Below are 18,893 nucleotides of genomic sequence, written 5' to 3' on the forward strand. Positions count from 1 at the left end.
ATTAAAAAAGAAGAATTCTTATACTAGATTCCAAACTCCTTGGGAGGGAGGAGCAATGAAGTCCTCATGCTACCTAGTTTAGTGCTTTTGTCAGCAATCATCCTGGTATAGTGATGGATGAGCTATGGCAATAGGTGAAGCTAGTAAATCGGTGGAATTCAATTGCTTTGTGGAAAAATCAAGGGGGAACAAATTAAGCTATAATTACTTTGTGGAGATATCAAGGGAATAGACTATCCCATTGTCAAAGTTATAGTATGAGGATGGATAAAAAAAAGCACTGAGTCAGAGGACCTGATTTAAATCCTAGCAAATATGCAACTTTAGGCAAATCAGTTAACTTCCCCTTGTTTTAGTCTTGTCATCAATGATGGAGCTGGAATAGAAGACCTTTGTGGTACCTTCCATTTCTAAATGTAACTAGGTCATCAAAGGCTTCATTCACATAAGTCCTTCTTTTATCTTGGGTTGTCATTATATGAGAGAAGTACTCAAGATTCCTCTTGTCTTTCTCAGTTCAGTCACTTCTCTTCCCAATGACCTGCTCTCCACATCCTCTATATGGTTTTGAGTGAGATGGCACTTCCCTAACATTAAATTCCAATTGTACTGATTAGCTCTTAACAAGAGATGAGATAGACCTGATGCTCTTTACTCAAAATCCAAATATCTGGAAGTTAAAACATCAAATTATTCTCTTTTGAAAAAAAAACCTTAACCTTCTGTCTACTATGTATTGGTTCCAAGTCAGAAGAGTAATAAGGGCTAGGCAATGGGAATTAAGTCACTTGCAGAGTCACAAAGTTAGAAGAAAGTGCCTAAGATCACATTTGAACCCAGGATCTCCCATTTCTAGGCATGGTTCTCAATCCAGAGTTACCTAGCTGCCCTCAACTTTATATCTTTCAAAGAACTATTTGCCCTATTCTCAGTTGCAACATTTCCCAATTTAAAATATTTTTAATTTTATCTTTGTATAACTAGCATATGACACAAAAAAGAATCTTTCTGTTATAATAGGGAAGGGTTTCCTATAATCACCTAATTCCTGCTTTTTGAAGGGTTTACAGTATACTCCAAAAGGCTCATAACCTATAGAGCTGATGGGAACTGGAGAGCAACAAGAGGTTTCAGGGAAGGGAGCTGAATGAAGTAGGAGAGAAAATGGGAAAATCATGCCTAGTTTTCCCATGGGGTGAATAAATAAAATGGCAGAAAAACTTGACCTTGGCAGCAAGGGTTGGTGAGAAGACTCTTGATGAACTGTAAAAGCTTAGCCAGAAATTGGTAGGGGTTTGATTAGAAGATGTACATTGACAGTGTGACTTTTCCCAGGCTATGATGAAGGGAAGAAGAATGGATAAAACTGCAATAAAAAAACCACAGTAGGATCTCACTCTGTCCTTGGAACTATAAGATAGCTCTTTGAAAGTTGGAGATCTATCTCCATAGGTACCTAGAGGCTTTTGTGGGTCTTTGGTGAGGTATTCCAAAGGTCATTCAGGGCAGCTACTTATATTTCTTTTTTTTTATGTTCGATATGTGATTGGGTAGTTAGGAATTCTAGACTAGAGCAACTGTCCCAGGGGAAAGAAGCTACATTTATAGACTGGTACTTTTGAGCTAAAATGTTTCCAAAGCAATCAATGTATATTTTAGTCCTCTATATTCAACACATATTAGCTCCCCAAGGTTATAATATTAGTTATGCTAGAAAAATAAAAAATAAAAACTGGAGAGTGGTTTTATTAAGAAATCTAGCAAAGAATTCTGGTAGTTATAGAAGAGAGATCTTTTGCTACCACTTCAAAATTATGTACACAACTATTTGTTGAATTTAATTTTTAAATCAACAAAATGCTGAAAACTGGTGTCATTCTATCAAACTCTTAATGGCTTATTTCTCCTGATTTTTTTGCATAGTTCAAGAAAATTGTATTTTATACTTTTTCCTTTCAAAAACTTTTTTTTCATCTGTCAGTTTTTATTTCCACAGAAGTGTTACTATGGCTAGTGAAAACAATCCAATCAGGTTCATAGACAGTTAGACTGAGATTAATAAATAAAGCCAAAACATAATATGGGCTTTGCACTTTCTGAGTACTTCTTAGTCATAACAAAATTCAAACACCCTGACTAGAATTATGTATCATTTATTTACATTTTCCTAGATTACAGTGTTCTTTACTTATAAACATCTTAGCAGGACTGGGAATTGCCTCAAGTAGAGGAAGAAGGTAAGTCACAAAATAAAGTGGAAATTCAAAAATCTCAATCAGTATAGAACTAATAGAGTTTTAAAGAAAAAAAACCTAAATTATGAATGTATACTTATTTTTAAAAAGTGAATTGAAATACAACAAGCATTTATTAAGCACTCTTTATATTCAGGGCACTGTGCTAAGTTGCTGACAAAAACAAAAATAAAAATATTTATAATCAGAACAATGCAATACAATTCAAGGTCAAATAGCTCTTTAAATGAGCAAATAGGTTTAGCTTCCATATCTTTTTATTCTAAATAAAGAGCACCATACCTCGATCGATTTCTATTACAAGGCATGGAAAAATTGAAAAACATAGCAAGGCTATTGCATACATATACATACAATATTATAAAGCACATAAGAATGTTTGAGTAATGTTGCAACTTCTGAGCTGTGTGTGGTTTATTTCAGTGTCATTAATACCCCTTAATATAATTATAGTCTTGTTGCTTAGCTCTTCTCTGGTCTTGGCCCTTATTATTAATCATGAGCTCTCTAAAAGCCTACGGACTGAAAATTTTCTATTATCATAAGTTAAAAATAAGAACAAAAGATAAACTTGGACCAATTCCCAATCCCATTTTCTTGTTAAGTATAACAGCTAGAATGAGAAACATGGTGGAGACAGTTCTATTCAAAAACAGCATCTATTCTGAAACACAATTTATATTCTAAAACAGTAGTTACTGTCTTTAGTTCTTTTCAAATCCTCCCCAAAAAGGATTCAGGACATAATAATGTGGCATTTTGAATTGGACAGAAAGAAAGAAAGGGAAGGAAGGAGAGGTAAGTGGGAATGGATACTAGGAGTCATGTAGGAGATGTGTTACCATGGCTCTCACTGCTAACATACCTGGCAGGGGAGGTGAGTAGGGATGGGAAGATCTTAAAAACCTGTATAGTTATCACCTTCCAGTGGAGAAAGCGTCTATCTAGAGATCCAGATGATGAGGTGGTGGTACCTAATGTGCCAGCTGATGATGACTAATTTTATCTTTTGAGAAGTTACTTTTTGTCTTCTGCCTATATGTGTGTGTGCATATATGTATACATATATATATATATACTGATGACAATAATAGTAAACTAATCTTAACTAAATTTTTCTGCTTCATTCCTACCACAAAAAAACAACTTCAACACTTACAGTATTTTTGATTATTAAGAAGCAGAAGGCCTAGATTTTTTTCGTCCTTAAGAACAGAACATCTTCATTTGCAATCATTTTTAGCTTCAAATGCAAAGATGAATCTCATTTTTTATATCCTGTACCTAATATGTCCTTTCCTAGAAGCACTCAATAAATCAACTGCCATGGTGAACCACTTTACAACAGCACTGCAGAAATATTGGTCTTTCAAAGTAGACCTCATTTCTGCCATGAAAAATGGAAAGCAAACTGACTTAGCTAAACTTTTTCAATAGTGGCTACACTAGCACAACACTTAGCTCCTCAAACAAGTTTGCATCCAGAATTACCATTTATACCATGAAAATGGAATATGAATTTTCATAGAATAGGAAGCATGATTCCATTAAAACTGTTATTCTGCATATGAACTTGAATCTTTTTTCCAAGGTATACCAAACTCAATCTGTGCATTGCACAATGTTTGGAAAACAGTAAGTACATAATAATAGACTGAACTGATTGCCTCAAATCTTGTTTCTTTTAAAACCCCCTATTAGGGCAATCTGTGTTCTAATGAAATGCTATAGCTTATGCTATCTGCCACACAAAACTCATTTCAATTAAAAGGCTTATGTTATGGTTATAAAATAAATGACTTAAAGGCTACTGTGCTGATTTCTCCCATTTGTTTTCAGAGATTGAACTATTTTGGATTTTTTAAAATTGGAAAAGCAAAATTATTTAGAAATCAGTCTTTCCTTGGTAGCTTGTTCTTATTATTAACAATTATACATGGCTCCATAGTTATGTAACCTAAGGTCAAGCTATATGCCATGGAGTTGGTCTGAATATTTAATTAAACTAGTTTTGGAAAGCTTCCCCAAAATGTCTTTCTAGTTGTCCTTATGTATAATGTATGTTTAATAGAAAATAGGTAATAGCTATATAAGGAAAATAATAGTCATAGATAAACTTCTCATTTAAAAGATTTTGAAAATAAACTCCTTAGAAGTAAAATTATTCACCTCAAGCTGACATACTGTATGTATCATGAGCACAAATAATTAAATTTCTTCTCTCTAAGTTAATAAAGGACAATTGATTGGGGAGCTGAATGGCATTTTTCTCTAATCTAAAGGAGTGAGATTCACAGTAGTAGGTATTTAAAACTTGGTTTCTGAGACTAACTGAAATTGTATACATTTCTCAACTGCCTTAAATAAGATTTGGATTCATGAACTTCATCTATACTCAAAGGAGCATCTATACCAACTTTGCAATCTCTGTGACTTTGAGCAAGATGGGCTATTACTGTCAGGTTTCAACAACAGAAATGAGAGAACAAAATGCATTATTTTGTCATGTAAGAGTAGGCACACCCTCAAAGAAAACCATTTTTCAGCAGTTTTGAAATGGCTAATGTAAAATTCTTAGAGTAGTAATAATGTTTCAGGATGCCCAGATGATTTCCTCACCACTAACTCCCTGCCAAAAGATTTCCAAAATAACTCTACTATTTTTGAATAACTCTCTTTTGCTAAAGCATGTCTTGTATCACTGAAGCTTGCCCTTAACTTGTATCCAGAATTCATTTGTTTCCAAGTACGGGAGGAATAATTTTAGAGCCTGAGGTGATGGGCAGTCAAAATTCATTTGATAAAATACATACTACTAAATGAAAATGAACTATTCAAGTTTACAAATGAAATTGCCGCTCACAAAGAGAATTTTGATAAAAGCACACTACAGGTTCAAATTAAGTGGCTTTCATAGCAAGTTAAGAATTTGCAAAGCAAAAATCCCATAACAGGATGTGTCACTGGTATTCTAGGTATGTACAAGCAACCTTTTTTTACCTAGGAGGAAACTATGACTATATGAGTTGTTCTCATCTCCAATGAACCTTTGATTGGGAAAGAAAGCCCTCCCTAGAGGAAAAAAAATGTTTATTTACTTTGAAAGAAAAAAAGGTTGTTCTATAATAAGAGAATCTGATTGAAAGCAATTCCCAGATTTCTGTACGTCTGGAAAGAAGCCTATAAGAACAACTTAATTAGTAAAGCAAAGTCCCAGTGCATGTCTACCTAGGTAAGTGCTATTTATACAAGTTTGGCATCTGGAAATTGTATTACTGTTTTAGCTATTATTTATGGTATTGTTTCAACTGCATTCAAGAAATATTTATTGTTAGAAAAACAGGGATCATATTCATCATATTTATGGGCAGCAGAGGAATTTATGAATCAACATGAGATGGAGAGCATTGTGAAGTATAAAATGTTTGAGTTTAGTAAATTGAAAAGTTTCTGTACAAAAAAAATGTTGCCAAGATTAGAAGGAAAGCAAAAAACTGGGGAGGGGGTAAAATTTAGACAGCCTCTTGGAGACAAGTATCATATCTAAAATAGATAGTGAACTTTGTCAGATTTATAAGAATAAGAGTCATCTCCCAATTCATAAATGGGCAAAAAGATAGGAATAACAATTTTCAGATGAAGAAATCAAAGCCATATATAGGTATATGAAAAAATGCTTTAAATCACTACTGATTAGAAAATGTGAATCAATACAATTCTGACATAGCATCTCACTTTCATCAGATAGGCTAAAATGACAAAAGGGCAAAATGGCAAATGTTGGAGAGGATATGAAAAATGGGGACACTGATACATGACTGGTGAAGCTATAAACTGATCCAGCCATTTTGGAGAGCAATTTGGAAATACAAATGGGGAGTTATAAAACTGTGAGCCTATATATCCAAAATATATATAGCAGCTCTATTTATGGTGGCAAAGAACTAGAAATTGAAGGAATGCCCAACAATTGAGGAAGGGCTAAACAAATTGTGGCATATGATTATTATGGGATACTACACTTTGCCAAAAGAAATGATGAGCAGGCCTCTAAAAAAAACTTGGAAAGAACTGCATAGGATAACAGCAAAATAAGCAGAACCAAGACATCATACACAGCTACAGATTTCATACTTGAAGAACAAATTGTGAATGTTACCTCTAGAGAGTAAACTGAAAAGTGTAAAAATGAAAGTTATAATTTGTATGAACATGTGTGTGTGCAAGATGATACCTTCTATGATGCAGTGGGGGATAGAGAGAACACACTTATGGATGCATTCTATTAATTAAAAATATTCTTAAAAATGTGTCTGCTCTTCATAAAATACTGCATTAAGATTCTGTAGACAGGTTAGACAAGAAATGGTCTCTGCCTTAATCTAATTAAGAAATGACAAAAACATAGATAATAGCTGGCAGACAATATTACACAATAAATGTTTCAGAGAGTTCCAAGCCAAAGTGTTACAGTGAATGAAATAGATGGAGGAAAGTGGTGCCTGATTAAAGAATTGTAGAAAGCACCTGGGATAGCTTTTAAGGGAGGTATAATAATTTATCAGGTAAAGAGAAAGAGGAAGTAAATTCCGGTCACAAGGAATGGCATGAACAAAGTCATAAAGGTAGAAAATACTACTGTTTATATCAAGACAAAAGGTGGAAATGGAAAGACCACAATTATAATACCTAGTAAGTATTAATATAAAATAAGCCTGGGTGGTGGCAAATTGTGAAGTCTTAAATGCCAAGCAATGGGATTTAAACTTCATAATGCTATAAACCATTGAAGATGTCTAAGCTTCTCAGAAATGACAGGGAGTTATGCATATGAAAAATTAATCTAGTAAATTGAAAAATGGATAGAGTGCTGAACTTGGAATCAGGAGAACTTGGATATGAATATGATTCAGACAGTCCCTAGTTTGTGTGACTCTAAGCAGGTCTGAATCTTAGTTTCTCCCCTATAAAAATGGGAACAAAAGTAGTTCCAACACCATAGTGATTTTATGAGGGTTGAATGAGGCAATACATATAAATCACTTTTTAAACTTAAAGCACTTTATAAATGTTGGTGATTTGTTAAGTAAAGAAGCATTTATTAAGTGATAATATGTTCTAGGCACTGTGATGAGCCTTGAGGATAAAAAGAATGGCAAATGCAGTCCCTATCCTCAAGGAGCTCACATTATTTTTATTATTAATCTGGCGGTGGTACAAATGATGGACTGGAGGAGATAATAGTTAACAAAAGAAAATGATAGGAGACTATTGCAATAATCCAGATGAGCAGCGATAGGGCCCTCTACTAGATTAGTAGTAGTAGAAATAAAGAGAAGAGGCTAGATAATAGACATTCTAGGGATAGAAACTGGTCTTGTGACTGCTTAGAAATAAGAGGCAAGAGGGAAAAGTCAAAGACACAAGCAAGTTTGTAAGTGTTGGAGATGAGTGGTGATACCTAAAATAAATATTAGTGAAGGTTTGGGGTGCTGTGGAGGAGTCAGATAAACTATTTTGGACATCTTGCATTTGAACTGCTGAAGGGGATGGAGAAGTTTTTTCAGAATAGTAGAGATAAAATATATTTCCATAAATGACTAATAACACTAGCCAGTTAATCTTCAATATAATCTCCAATACTTTGGAGGTCTGATATTCTTGGGAAAGGTCTGATTTTTTTGTTTTAAATGTGAACAAGAAACTAAGAGAATAATTCCAATAATCAAGAGCTAGAAGGCAAAAATAATTACAATTCTATGTCATATTTTTTAAAGTAATTAGTGAAATATTGAGAGGATTCCAGTTCAACTCCTCTTTGATGCATTAATTGAACATTAGATTGCCAGGAAAAAGAGACAGTTACTTAAAAAACCTCATTTTTTTCTTCTTGGTGTGATTACATGAAAGGTAAAAGTAAGTAACTGACAGAGTAAATAACTGTTATGGAAGCATTTCCTATTTTTGAGAAAAGCCATTGAGGTCTGGAGCTTGAAAAAGATCAATTTTGAGAGGTGAGAAAGTATATCTTTGAACTCATCTCTTGTTGAGTTGTTATTTTTTAAGGTTTTTTCCTTTTCTGTTTTAAAGGCTAGAGGATGAATTTAAGCAAGATTTGTAGTAGCCTACATGACATTAGCCTGGCCTGCAACCAAACTAATGAAAACAATTAATCAGTGTACTTCAAATAAAACTCCCCAGAATAGTAATAACACTTAAGAAGAAACCATTGGCAGTGTCATATAAAGTTGTATTTAAATTTAAGAGACAGACATTTAGTTTAGGACTTGCTAAATGAAGACATGCTGGTAAATTGGGGCTTTAACTTTGTGCCAGATGCCTCCCTCGTTGCTGCTGCTGAGAGTTCTTGGAGAATGGGACAAAAATCAAAAATCAATGGTGTTGGAGTGAAAAAAAGAGGTCTGAGAACAGACAGATCCAAGGCTGCTATCCGCTAATGGACCAGTGAAGACACAGGTTGGAAGGATGGGAAGATCCAAGTGTCAAAGTCAATTAATTAGTTCCTTCCTTCTTTTTCCTTCCTTCCTTTCTTCCTTCCTTCTTTCTTCTTCTTCTCTGAGTTCCTCTATCCATCATCTCCTCTCTCTTTTTACTCTTTTTCCCTCATCCTGCTCTCTCTCCTCCTCCCCACTTTTAATTCTTAATTTTGCTTTGCACATTATATATTTCATAACATAGGATCACACACAAAAAAATTATTTGTCCAAAAAAGGAGAAATGAACTTTATGCAACAGATTCATGGCTAAAGTGATTTTGTTTTGTTCTATTGTAAAGCTAGACTAATATCTAATATACTGTGTCAACAATGAGAATGACTTATAGGTGAAATCAAGTTACAGGGCCTTCTTTTTTCCTGGTTATTTTAAAAATAAATTTTATAATATTTTGTTTCCTCCTCCTCACAAATATATATAGTCAAGTAAGGCAAATTTGAACCATGTTTCTAAAAACCTTTAAAAGCTCTGTTGCACTTGGAAGCTCACAGAATATGATGATAGGAGAATCTTTTAGATGTGTTATTGGGTTGCCTAATAATCTTTTATTTTTTTTCTTTAGTGGAGTTTCTTTAGTTTAGTGAAGAGTTTCTTTAGTGGAGAAATAGCCACAGGTGACAAATCTTGCTTAAGTCCCTTTAGAACTTGAATAATCATTAGATTATAAATGAATATCATGTAAACATAGTACCTGTCCTCAGGCAATGATGCTCCAGCAAGTTTGACAATGGTTGGGAACAGATCCATGTTACTGGTTGGTTCATCAATCACCATTCCAGGCTGTAGCACTCCCGGCCAGCGAAGAAGTCCTGGAACCCGGATACCTCCTTCCCAGTTATTAGCTTTTCCCCCTAAATGAGAAAAGGATAAAGAGCAGGAGAGAAATGTCAGAAGTTCTTACAAAATACTTGATAAAGTTTATATTTTGTGTTTTGTGCATGCATGTGTGACAGAAGATAGAGAATACCCAATAGAGAATTGTTTTTAAACTTCTTGTGATGTTAATCAGATTCACAAATAAGTAACAGATGGTTAGCACTGAAGAAGAGAAATATAAAGAATGTTCCTTGCTCACAAAAGACTTGGGGGGTAACTTTTTTTGCCTTAAATTGCTTTTGCTGTTGTTGCCATTTGTCACAAAGGACTATTAGGATAATTTTCTTTTGTCTGCATCTGTGATATCAGGAATGCAAGGAACTTCATGTGTGAAAACTCCCTCCATCAATGTAGATCAATAATCTGTAATTAATCACTGTAGAGAACTATTCAAGGATGCTAAGAGGTAAGTCCCTCGTCCATGGGCTCATATATTTATTTGCATGTATCAGAGGCAGAAAATGAATCCAGGATTTCATGACTTCAAGGCAGGCTCTCTATTCACTATACCACTCTACCTCTCATTTTTGAGATATGAGACAAAGGTAGAAAATAATAATGGTAAGATATGAGACTCTATGTGATAATTTGCCTGTATTTGTGATACAATGAACAGGTGTAAGAAGGCTTTGGGAACCAGAGCAGTTGATCTGTACCAGAACTAATGAAAGAACAAATCTCTTTCCCCAATATGTTTTAATATGTTCCCAGGATATTGTACAGAATACAATTCTAGCAATGTTTTAAATGATCTGCACAACCAGAGATAGAATATTCCTATATTAAAGGGCACAACTGGATGGAACAGTGGATGGAGCTGTGGGACTGGAGTCAGGAAGACCTAAGTTCAAGTCTGATCTCAGACACAATCTAGATATGTGACCCTGAATGAGTCACTTCACTACTGTTTACCTTAATCCACTGGAATAGGAAATGGCAAACCCTTCCAGAGTCTTTCCCAAAAAAACTATATGAACAGTATGGTCCTTGGGGTCACAAAGAGGCTAGACACAACTGAACAATTCAATAACAAATATTAAAATAAAAGAGCAAGAGAAGGAAGTGTTGATAGAAAAAAAGGAATCTTATAAAAAATCTAAATTATAATATTTTATAAAATAAGTTTGTCACTTTGAAGTATATATTATAAACATATATAAATAGGCACTAGAAAAAACAATATAAGGGAGAAAATCTCCAGTGTTTTATAGCAGCAAAATTGAGAACATTAAAGTCCTTTAACATATAAAAATTAATTTCTGATGATAAATATTATAAACAGCCTGAAAAATGTCTCCATTTTTGAACACTTGGTTTGATAAAAATCTTTTGTTTTGTTTTGGCTTCCTTTCATTCATAAGATCTTAAAAATAGATACACTGATTGGTATTGCAGGAACAGGTTTCCAGGCCAGAAATGGAAAAAGAAAAAAAAAACAACTTTTTAAAACTTTGTATTTATACAGATTCCTTTCAGAAGCTAAAAATGTTCTTTCTTCCTCCTTGATCACAATATTCTCAATAGCACCTTTAGGTAATTAGGTGACAAGTATATTACCCCTGTTTCACAGATGTAAAATTTGAGAAATAGAAATTTTTAGATCGCTTGCTAAAGTTCACACAAGTTTTCATGAGAAGAGCTTTAGAAGGATTTTCAATACATGACTCCCAGTTTGGTTGACTTTCTACTAGGCCAGATTTTTTAGTTTGTGCCTTAGCAATTTTAAATCAAAAGTGTTACATTTACAGAGTGATCTCTCAGTGCTATAAGAAATATTCTCATCGTGTGTTTGACACATTTTCTTGGTCCCCATATGGCTAAGGAAAGGTGAGCTACATAAAATTAGAAGAAAGGCCAAATACTCACACATTAAAAACATGTATCTTTCCTGCCTCCACAATTCCCTTGCCTTATTTATTTCAGTATTTCAAAAGATTTGATTTCACCATTCTCTTCTTGTTCTCTTCTTCATGTTTCCACTTAACAGAGGTTATAATCCTTCTATGCTTCAGTTAGTGTTTTCAGAAATTACTGAGACTAAAAAGATTTATCTGCAAGTAATTAACTGTCTAGAATAGATTAATGAATCTATTTTGAATTTAGCTAAAATGATGTTCAGGGACAGCTAGGTGGTACAGGACATAGAAAACAGGTCCTAGAGTCAGGAAGACTCATCTTTTTTATTTCAAATCTGACTGCAGATACTTAGAAGTTGCGTGACCCTGGACAAGTCACTTAACTATGTTTGTCTCTATTTCCTCATCTGTGCCATCAGCTGGAGAAGGAAATGACAGATCATTCCAGTATCTTTGCCAAGAAAACCTCAAATGGGTTCACCAAAAGTCAGACAAAACTAAAAAACAACTAAACAATAACAATCGAATGTTCAGATAATAAACACAGTCTATTATTAAGTCTCTATCTGAAATAGGGATTAGAGAGTCTGGGTCACTACAGTACCCCACTATTATTGAAGGGCAGGACTTAATTGGAAGTTTCACATATTAATTAAAATAATTAGATCTCTCATTCCAAAGGTAGAAGCATCTAATTTTCTCATTCTGAATTATTGCAAGATCAGCTGCATGGAGACAGGGGGCAACGTTATCATAAATTATAACACAAAGAATAGTGCAATAGAGTTAAAAGGCATGGATATTAAGTCACCAGATTTGGGTTTGACTAAATGCCTGTTAGTATGAGTCAAAGAATCTAGATTCAAATTACACCTCCAATATTCTCTATGTGAATTTAAGTAAGCCACCTCATCTCTCTGGGACTTAGTTTCTTCATCAGTAAAATGAAGTTTCTGGTTCATTCTTCCCAGTTCTAAAGCCAGTCCAATTCTGGGCATCGCATTTTTAGAAAGGCATTAATTAGATATAACTCATATCCCCAGGAAAGTAATTAATATGATGCAGGAATGCAGAGCCTTGCTATATGAGAGCAGCCTGAAAGAGCTGGTGATATTTATCCTGAAGACATGATGCCTCAGTATCCAACAGAGCTACACTTATCAAACCTTCAACACATGGGAAATTCGAGAATGCTAAATTGGAGTTGTCGAAGGCTTTCCTTTCATAGTTCACAGTTTGTATTTAGAAGGAAAAAAAGGTACATTGATAAACATAATAGTATTCTATTTATGTAAAGCTATAAGAACTTTTTACTAAATACATCAGTAAATTTTTTTTCTAAATTTTAGCAAATTGGCACATTAATGCCCACATTTCAATGGGAAAAACTGTTTTTGGAAGTATTATCACACATTCAAGAGTATGTGTGTATGCACATATTTGTCATATGGTGTAGCTTGTAGTTTTCCGCCCCCCCAAACTAGCGTCACATCATTTCCCCTTAGAATTAAATATGCTCATAAATGTTACTTTAAAAAAAAAGATATTTGTATCTACCAGGCAAATGAATGCAATGGAAAAAAATCTCAGAAGGCTGAAAGGTGGACACATTAATTTGCTTATTCAATGAATATTTATTGGCCGCTTACTAAAAGCAAAAACACCTTGTAAGGGTTGGGAATGGAGAGAGAGAGAGAGTTATAAAGACGTGGCCTCTGTGAGCTTCTACTAAGAACACAAGAGAATTATAAGACAAGTCACTATTGGCTTTATGAATGGCACAGAAATTACACAGTATGAAAGTAAAGAATCAGAGAATTATTGCTTGAAGTTGGAATGATCAGGGAAGGAACTAATCTTTGAGGGATGAGTAGAATTTTGGTAGACAAAGGCAAGACTGATTCAAATATTCCAAGAAGAAATGGCAAAGAAGTATGGAGGTAGAAAATTATAATACAGATTTAGTAATTAAATCTGTTTCTCTAAAATAAAAAAAAGTATTTAAGAAGCTAGTAGGAATGAAAGCTAGAAAGTTAAGATGGCGTCAGTTTGTGGAGGGCCCTGAAAAGACATGACTAGTAATTGGAATTTAATTTGTAGCCAATAGGGAGTCATTAATGGTTTTGATCAGGAATAATTGCAAGATGTCCATTTAAAATTTTGTTTTAAATTATTTTACAGGTTAATGCTTATAATCAAACTTTTCATTATGTAAGTCCACTTGAAAAGGATAACTGAGAAATAGTTCTTTCAAAGCTCACATATAGATTTAAATGTTTTACTCTGACCTTCTGCAGGGGATTCTTGCTATGAACATCTGTTCTCAAAACAGGTTCTATTTTTGCTCTTTATAAATGTAACCACACGAAGTCAAGTCAATGTTAATGGCAGAAACATATGCTAATCATTTTTGCATTTGATATTATTCGGGGATTTTCTACAAATCAGTCTCTTGCTTTTCATTCTTTAGGTTTCCCCTCTAGAGAAACACTGATTCACAGACTAGGTGCAAACTGCTTTAGAGTGCTTGTGCTATCCATTCTTCAAAAACTGAGTTGACCAAGATGCAGGATTTTATATTCCTTTTGAAATTATCAAATAGTTTGCTCATTCTAGAGAAAAAATGTGGAATTTGCTCATTAAAGATGAGCCAATTATAAGTTTAATATCTGAAATAATAAACAAGTATAAGGGCTTATCATATTGATATCAATGCTCAAAAGGGGGAAAAGAGTGCCCCTTAAAATTATGAGTTTTGGAATTATTGGGAGGACGGTTAAGTAAACTATACATCATACTACAAAGTGTTATGGGTTATTAATAAAGAAAAATATAAAACTGTTCAAAAGATTGAATCATTTGTTTGGGGGAGTTAACAAAACACTTTGCCTTTTTGCCTACTACATTAAGTGATGCAAAGTTTGGGTAAATGTCACTCTGATTTTTGCTAATAATCTCTTTCTTAGGCAAAATCCTTCTTAATGTTTTCAAGGACATTAAAAAAACCAAGAATAGAGGGGGAAATGTTTTAACTGACAAGCTATGCTTTTGATATTAGTTCATCTTCTATAACTGAGAAGGCTCTTTGCAGGAAATATTTTTTCCCATGTAACTCAAAGAACTACGTGGCAGGTAAAAAAGGGCAAGGAATACTTGATGGTAACTTAAGAGAAACGTCCAAGAAGTTGGCAGCTTCTACACCCCCTATGAAATAAAGAAAGAAACTTGCCAATGTCTGATGACTGCCCTTAAATCTAGCTTCCTTCCAATAAACTACCAGAAAGCTTTAATGCTTTCTTTTTTCAGTAAAGGTACCTATTGCCCTTTGAAAGCAGTGCTACTGTAATGAGGTAACATTTGCCAGACTAGGGGATCATAATAAGAAGCTCATAAGAGATCTGGATCTTCCTAGGCCTATCAGTTTCTCTTGGAATGTGTGGTTGTGCACAGTTTTCTTTTGTTAATTTTTCATTTTGTTTTCAAGCCAGAAAATAATGTCCTTTATATGGAGGAAAAGCAAGTGTTACAAAGACTTCCCTACATATGCAGACAGTACTTATTTAGAATGAAAAAAATAAATACTATTCTCTGCTACTGTAGAAATAAACAGCTAACCATTTTTTTTCATTACTTGAAACAGGCATCTCCCCTGTTATTTTTCCACTATCACAACTATGTTACACACCTTCATCATTACTTACCCAGACAATTAAAATAGTCTCCTAATTCAGGCTTCCTGTCTCTGTCTCCTCCCTAAATCAAGTTACTCCTGCTTATGCAGAGATTCTGTTGTGTTACCCTTCTGCTCAAAACCCTTCAATGGCTCCTTTCTACCTTCTTAGTAAATTCGAAATCAATTAAGCAACCCAGAACCTTTACATCTTGGAGCCACTTAAATATTCCCTAAGGCACATGTAAAATATGTCCTAATTAAGCTGTATGACTCACCTTTTTTATAGGCATTTGGATTTTCCCATGTCTATGCTTTGCTTACATTGTTCTTTCTTCCTGGAATGTCCTCACCTCTTCTCACTCCCTTACCCTCACAGACCAGGTCAAGAGAGGAGTGACCTCACCCCTTCTTAGATTATACCACCTTGGGAGAACTGAAAATTTATAGACCGGTGGTTCCCAAACTTTTTTGGTCTAACGCCCCCTTTCCAGAAAAAAAATATTACTTAGCTCCCCCTGTCACATACTATCACTGCCCCCTTACAGTTATTCACCACCCCTGAACATCACCCCTCCTGGATCGCTGCAGCACCCACCAGGGGACGGTGGCGTCCACTTTGGGAATCACTGTTATAGACCCTCAGAAGTAACTCTGAAAATAATAGCATGAAAAATCTGAAGGTTGGGATATTGCCCCATCAATCCCAGGAGCAGAGACTAACTTAAACATAAAGGTAAAAGAAAAGAAATAGGCTGAAATAAATGAGTAAACAACACAAAGAGGGCATGACCATAAAAAGTTACTATGGTAATAGAGAAGCTCAAAATGCAAACTCAGAAGAAGACAATGAAGTCAAAACTACTATATCCAAAGCCAAAAGCAAAAAATGTGGTTTGATCTTGTGCTTCCCCCTCCCCAAAAATTCCTGGGACAGCACAAAAAGAGCTTTAAAAATAAGGGAAGTAGAGGGAGGCAGAGAGAGAGAGAGGTCATTTCCATATCAGTTTCCCCAATGACTTAACTTGATAAATGCTCTCTCTTTTCCTCCTCTCTTTCCCTACCCATAAAAGCCTCTTCAAACCCTAATCCACAAAGTGAAAGTCAGTTACCAGAATATGAAGCTTTTACAATTAAAAAAAGGATTATGCTTCTTTTTTCCCCAGTTAAGCTTTTTAAACCCAGCCACTTCATCAAGTTAGATCTTGGCCCGAATTAGTGGAACTGATTTGGCTGAGGAACAAGGTAAGAAAGTGAGTTCAGGTTACAACGACCTTTCAAGGACTTTTGATTTAAAACAGAACAAATTATTGTTGCTGAGTAAAGGGATGCTTTTCTGGTAAGGAGAATGACTATTCTTTGAGTTATCATAAACATCAGCTTTGAAAAAAATATCCAGCTCACAGAAATTTAAGTGCCTAAACATTAACTACCCTTAGTTATTTCTTATGGTGAGAGTAGAATCATGGGGAGTTTTCTAATATTTTTTATGTGCATGCTAGTTTCAACAAAACCTGACAAAAGGACAAATGTAATGTTATAAAGCAGTGCTGGTGGTATTAACATAGTATCACTGATCAATGCTACATATAACCTTGTAAAATGAAGTCCCGGAGAGATTTAAAATATACCTAGATAAATATGCCTATGGTAGCCACTAGTATGTCTTATGGATCATATGCCAAATAAAGTACAAAAAGTAGCCTTAAATTATCTGTAAAATATTTGGATCTTCAGAGTTATACTCATACAGAAGAACTTTAAAAGAGGAGAATCTTAATAAGAATAGGCCTAGGATATTACTTTTAGTCATGATCTTGAGTAGAGGTGTCAAACACACTACACTCCCACAACATTCCCGAATGTAGTCCAAACCCTAAAAATAATAATTGCAATAATAATATCTAACATTTATATAAAACTTCCTATATGCCAGGTATCATGTTAAAATTTTTTAATTATTATTTCATTTGATCCTCATAACAACTCTAGGAAGTAAGTGCTATTATTTCCCCATTTTAAGGATGAGAAAACTGAGACAAACAGAAGTTAAGTGGTTTGCTCAAGGATCACATCACTAGTAAAATATCTAAGACTATATTTGAACTGGGGTATTCTTGACTCCAGGACCAGAATTCTATCTAATTCTTTCTAGCAGCACCTAACAAACCTGTGTAATTAGGAAATATTTAACACAATAAATAAAAATTCAATCAAACATGGAAAACATTTTAAAAGCAAGTCAATATTTAGCCACAGAGGTATATAGATTAGTGGATCCATTCTATTCGAGTTTAACACATTAATCTAGAAACTTAATATATAGACATTGACTACACATAGGAAGCGCTTACTAAATGTTTGTTTACCTTAGTTGAATTACTTAGATTTCAAATCAGAAGATATGGACACAGGACACAATGTTCCACCTATCTATATCCAAGCAAGATAATAATAATTCATAAGTCCTCATAGGAAAATCAAGTTATACAAGTTTGGAACTTTGCAGATGTCAATGTGGAAAAAAATTACAATCATTGTGAACAATATGCACAATGTCTGCAGTACTGTAAAGGAAAACATGACTGAGTCACTTGAATTCAGATTAATTGTAATGACTAATCTTGAACTTGTAGAACAGATGTTGAAACATATATCTAGAGAAGTAGAAGACTATAGGATAAAATTCTGCTTATGTGATGCAATAGTTTCACTGTGTGGACTAGTTTTACATGAATATTTTCTCTTTTTTTAAATAGAAGGAGGTGTGACATCATTATCTCCCTCACCCTTCCTTTCTCCTTAAATTATGGAATAATTGTCATATAAAAACAAAAGGGATTAGTAAAAAAAATGTGGTCAGGATTAGATATCTTATGCAATAAGACTAGATAAATAGACTAGATAAATTTCCTTAAAATCAGGCAACTGGGACTTTCAGATATAGGAGAATATTGTTTCTTTGAACTTTTGTAACTTCCTCCTAAAACAGACAAAACAAAACTCCCCCACAAACCACATGACAAATGTCTAACTGGCCTCTAGAGTAGTCTTGAGAAGGTGATCATCTAATTCTGAAAACAATGCTATCTACTTCTATATTTAGAGGTTTCATGGACAACAAATCTGTGGAAACATGAATATAGAAAAAGATTGACAATATTAATCACACAGTTTGCAGAGTTTGATCAAGAGTACTCAGAGTACTCTTTTTCTTCTTGTGTTTTGTAGAAAGGGTGCTTGACAAAAATATTCTCTTAAGGTTAAAATCATGTGTCAGAATTGGGGTTTTTTTTCTGACCCAAATATATGAATGAGCTTTTACTTGCTGTGTTGGAGAAGAAAAAGTCTATCTCCAGTGCAATTTTGTGATAATATTTATGCTCCTGTTGAGTGTTTTTTAAAATTTCATTATAATCACAGAATGTTAGCACTAGGAAGGAGCAGTCTTAGAAGTTATTTTGCTCTGAAACATCAAACTTAAATAGAAATTGATCCCTACAAGCCATGGGTTGACTTAGAAAAATATAAACTAATATCCTTTAGGTTGTATCATGTTTTTATTCATTTTGTTATAAATTTCCCAATTACATCATATTCTGGCTCAGTCCTGCAATCAGGAATTTGGAGAACTGTTTGTGCCCTTTGGAGTTTGACTCATCTGATTAGCTAATCCAACTCTCTTATTTTACATATAAGGAAAAAGAATCTGGGAGATTT

General features: G+C 34.2%; 1 protein-coding gene across 1 annotated transcript in view; it reads right to left on the reverse strand.

Moving 5' to 3' along the window:
* Positions 1-18,893, reverse strand: part of STS (steroid sulfatase) — a 179,939-nt gene that overhangs the window by 30,966 nt on the left and 130,080 nt on the right. The window contains exon 8 of the mRNA XM_044670388.1: positions 9,463-9,622. Coding sequence (XP_044526323.1) covers positions 9,463-9,622 — 160 coding nt within the window. The remainder of the gene's footprint in view (positions 1-9,462; positions 9,623-18,893) is intronic.

Source organism: Gracilinanus agilis, chromosome 3 (assembly GCF_016433145.1).
Source record: "Gracilinanus agilis isolate LMUSP501 chromosome 3, AgileGrace, whole genome shotgun sequence".
Lineage (NCBI taxonomy): Eukaryota > Metazoa > Chordata > Mammalia > Didelphimorphia > Didelphidae > Gracilinanus > Gracilinanus agilis.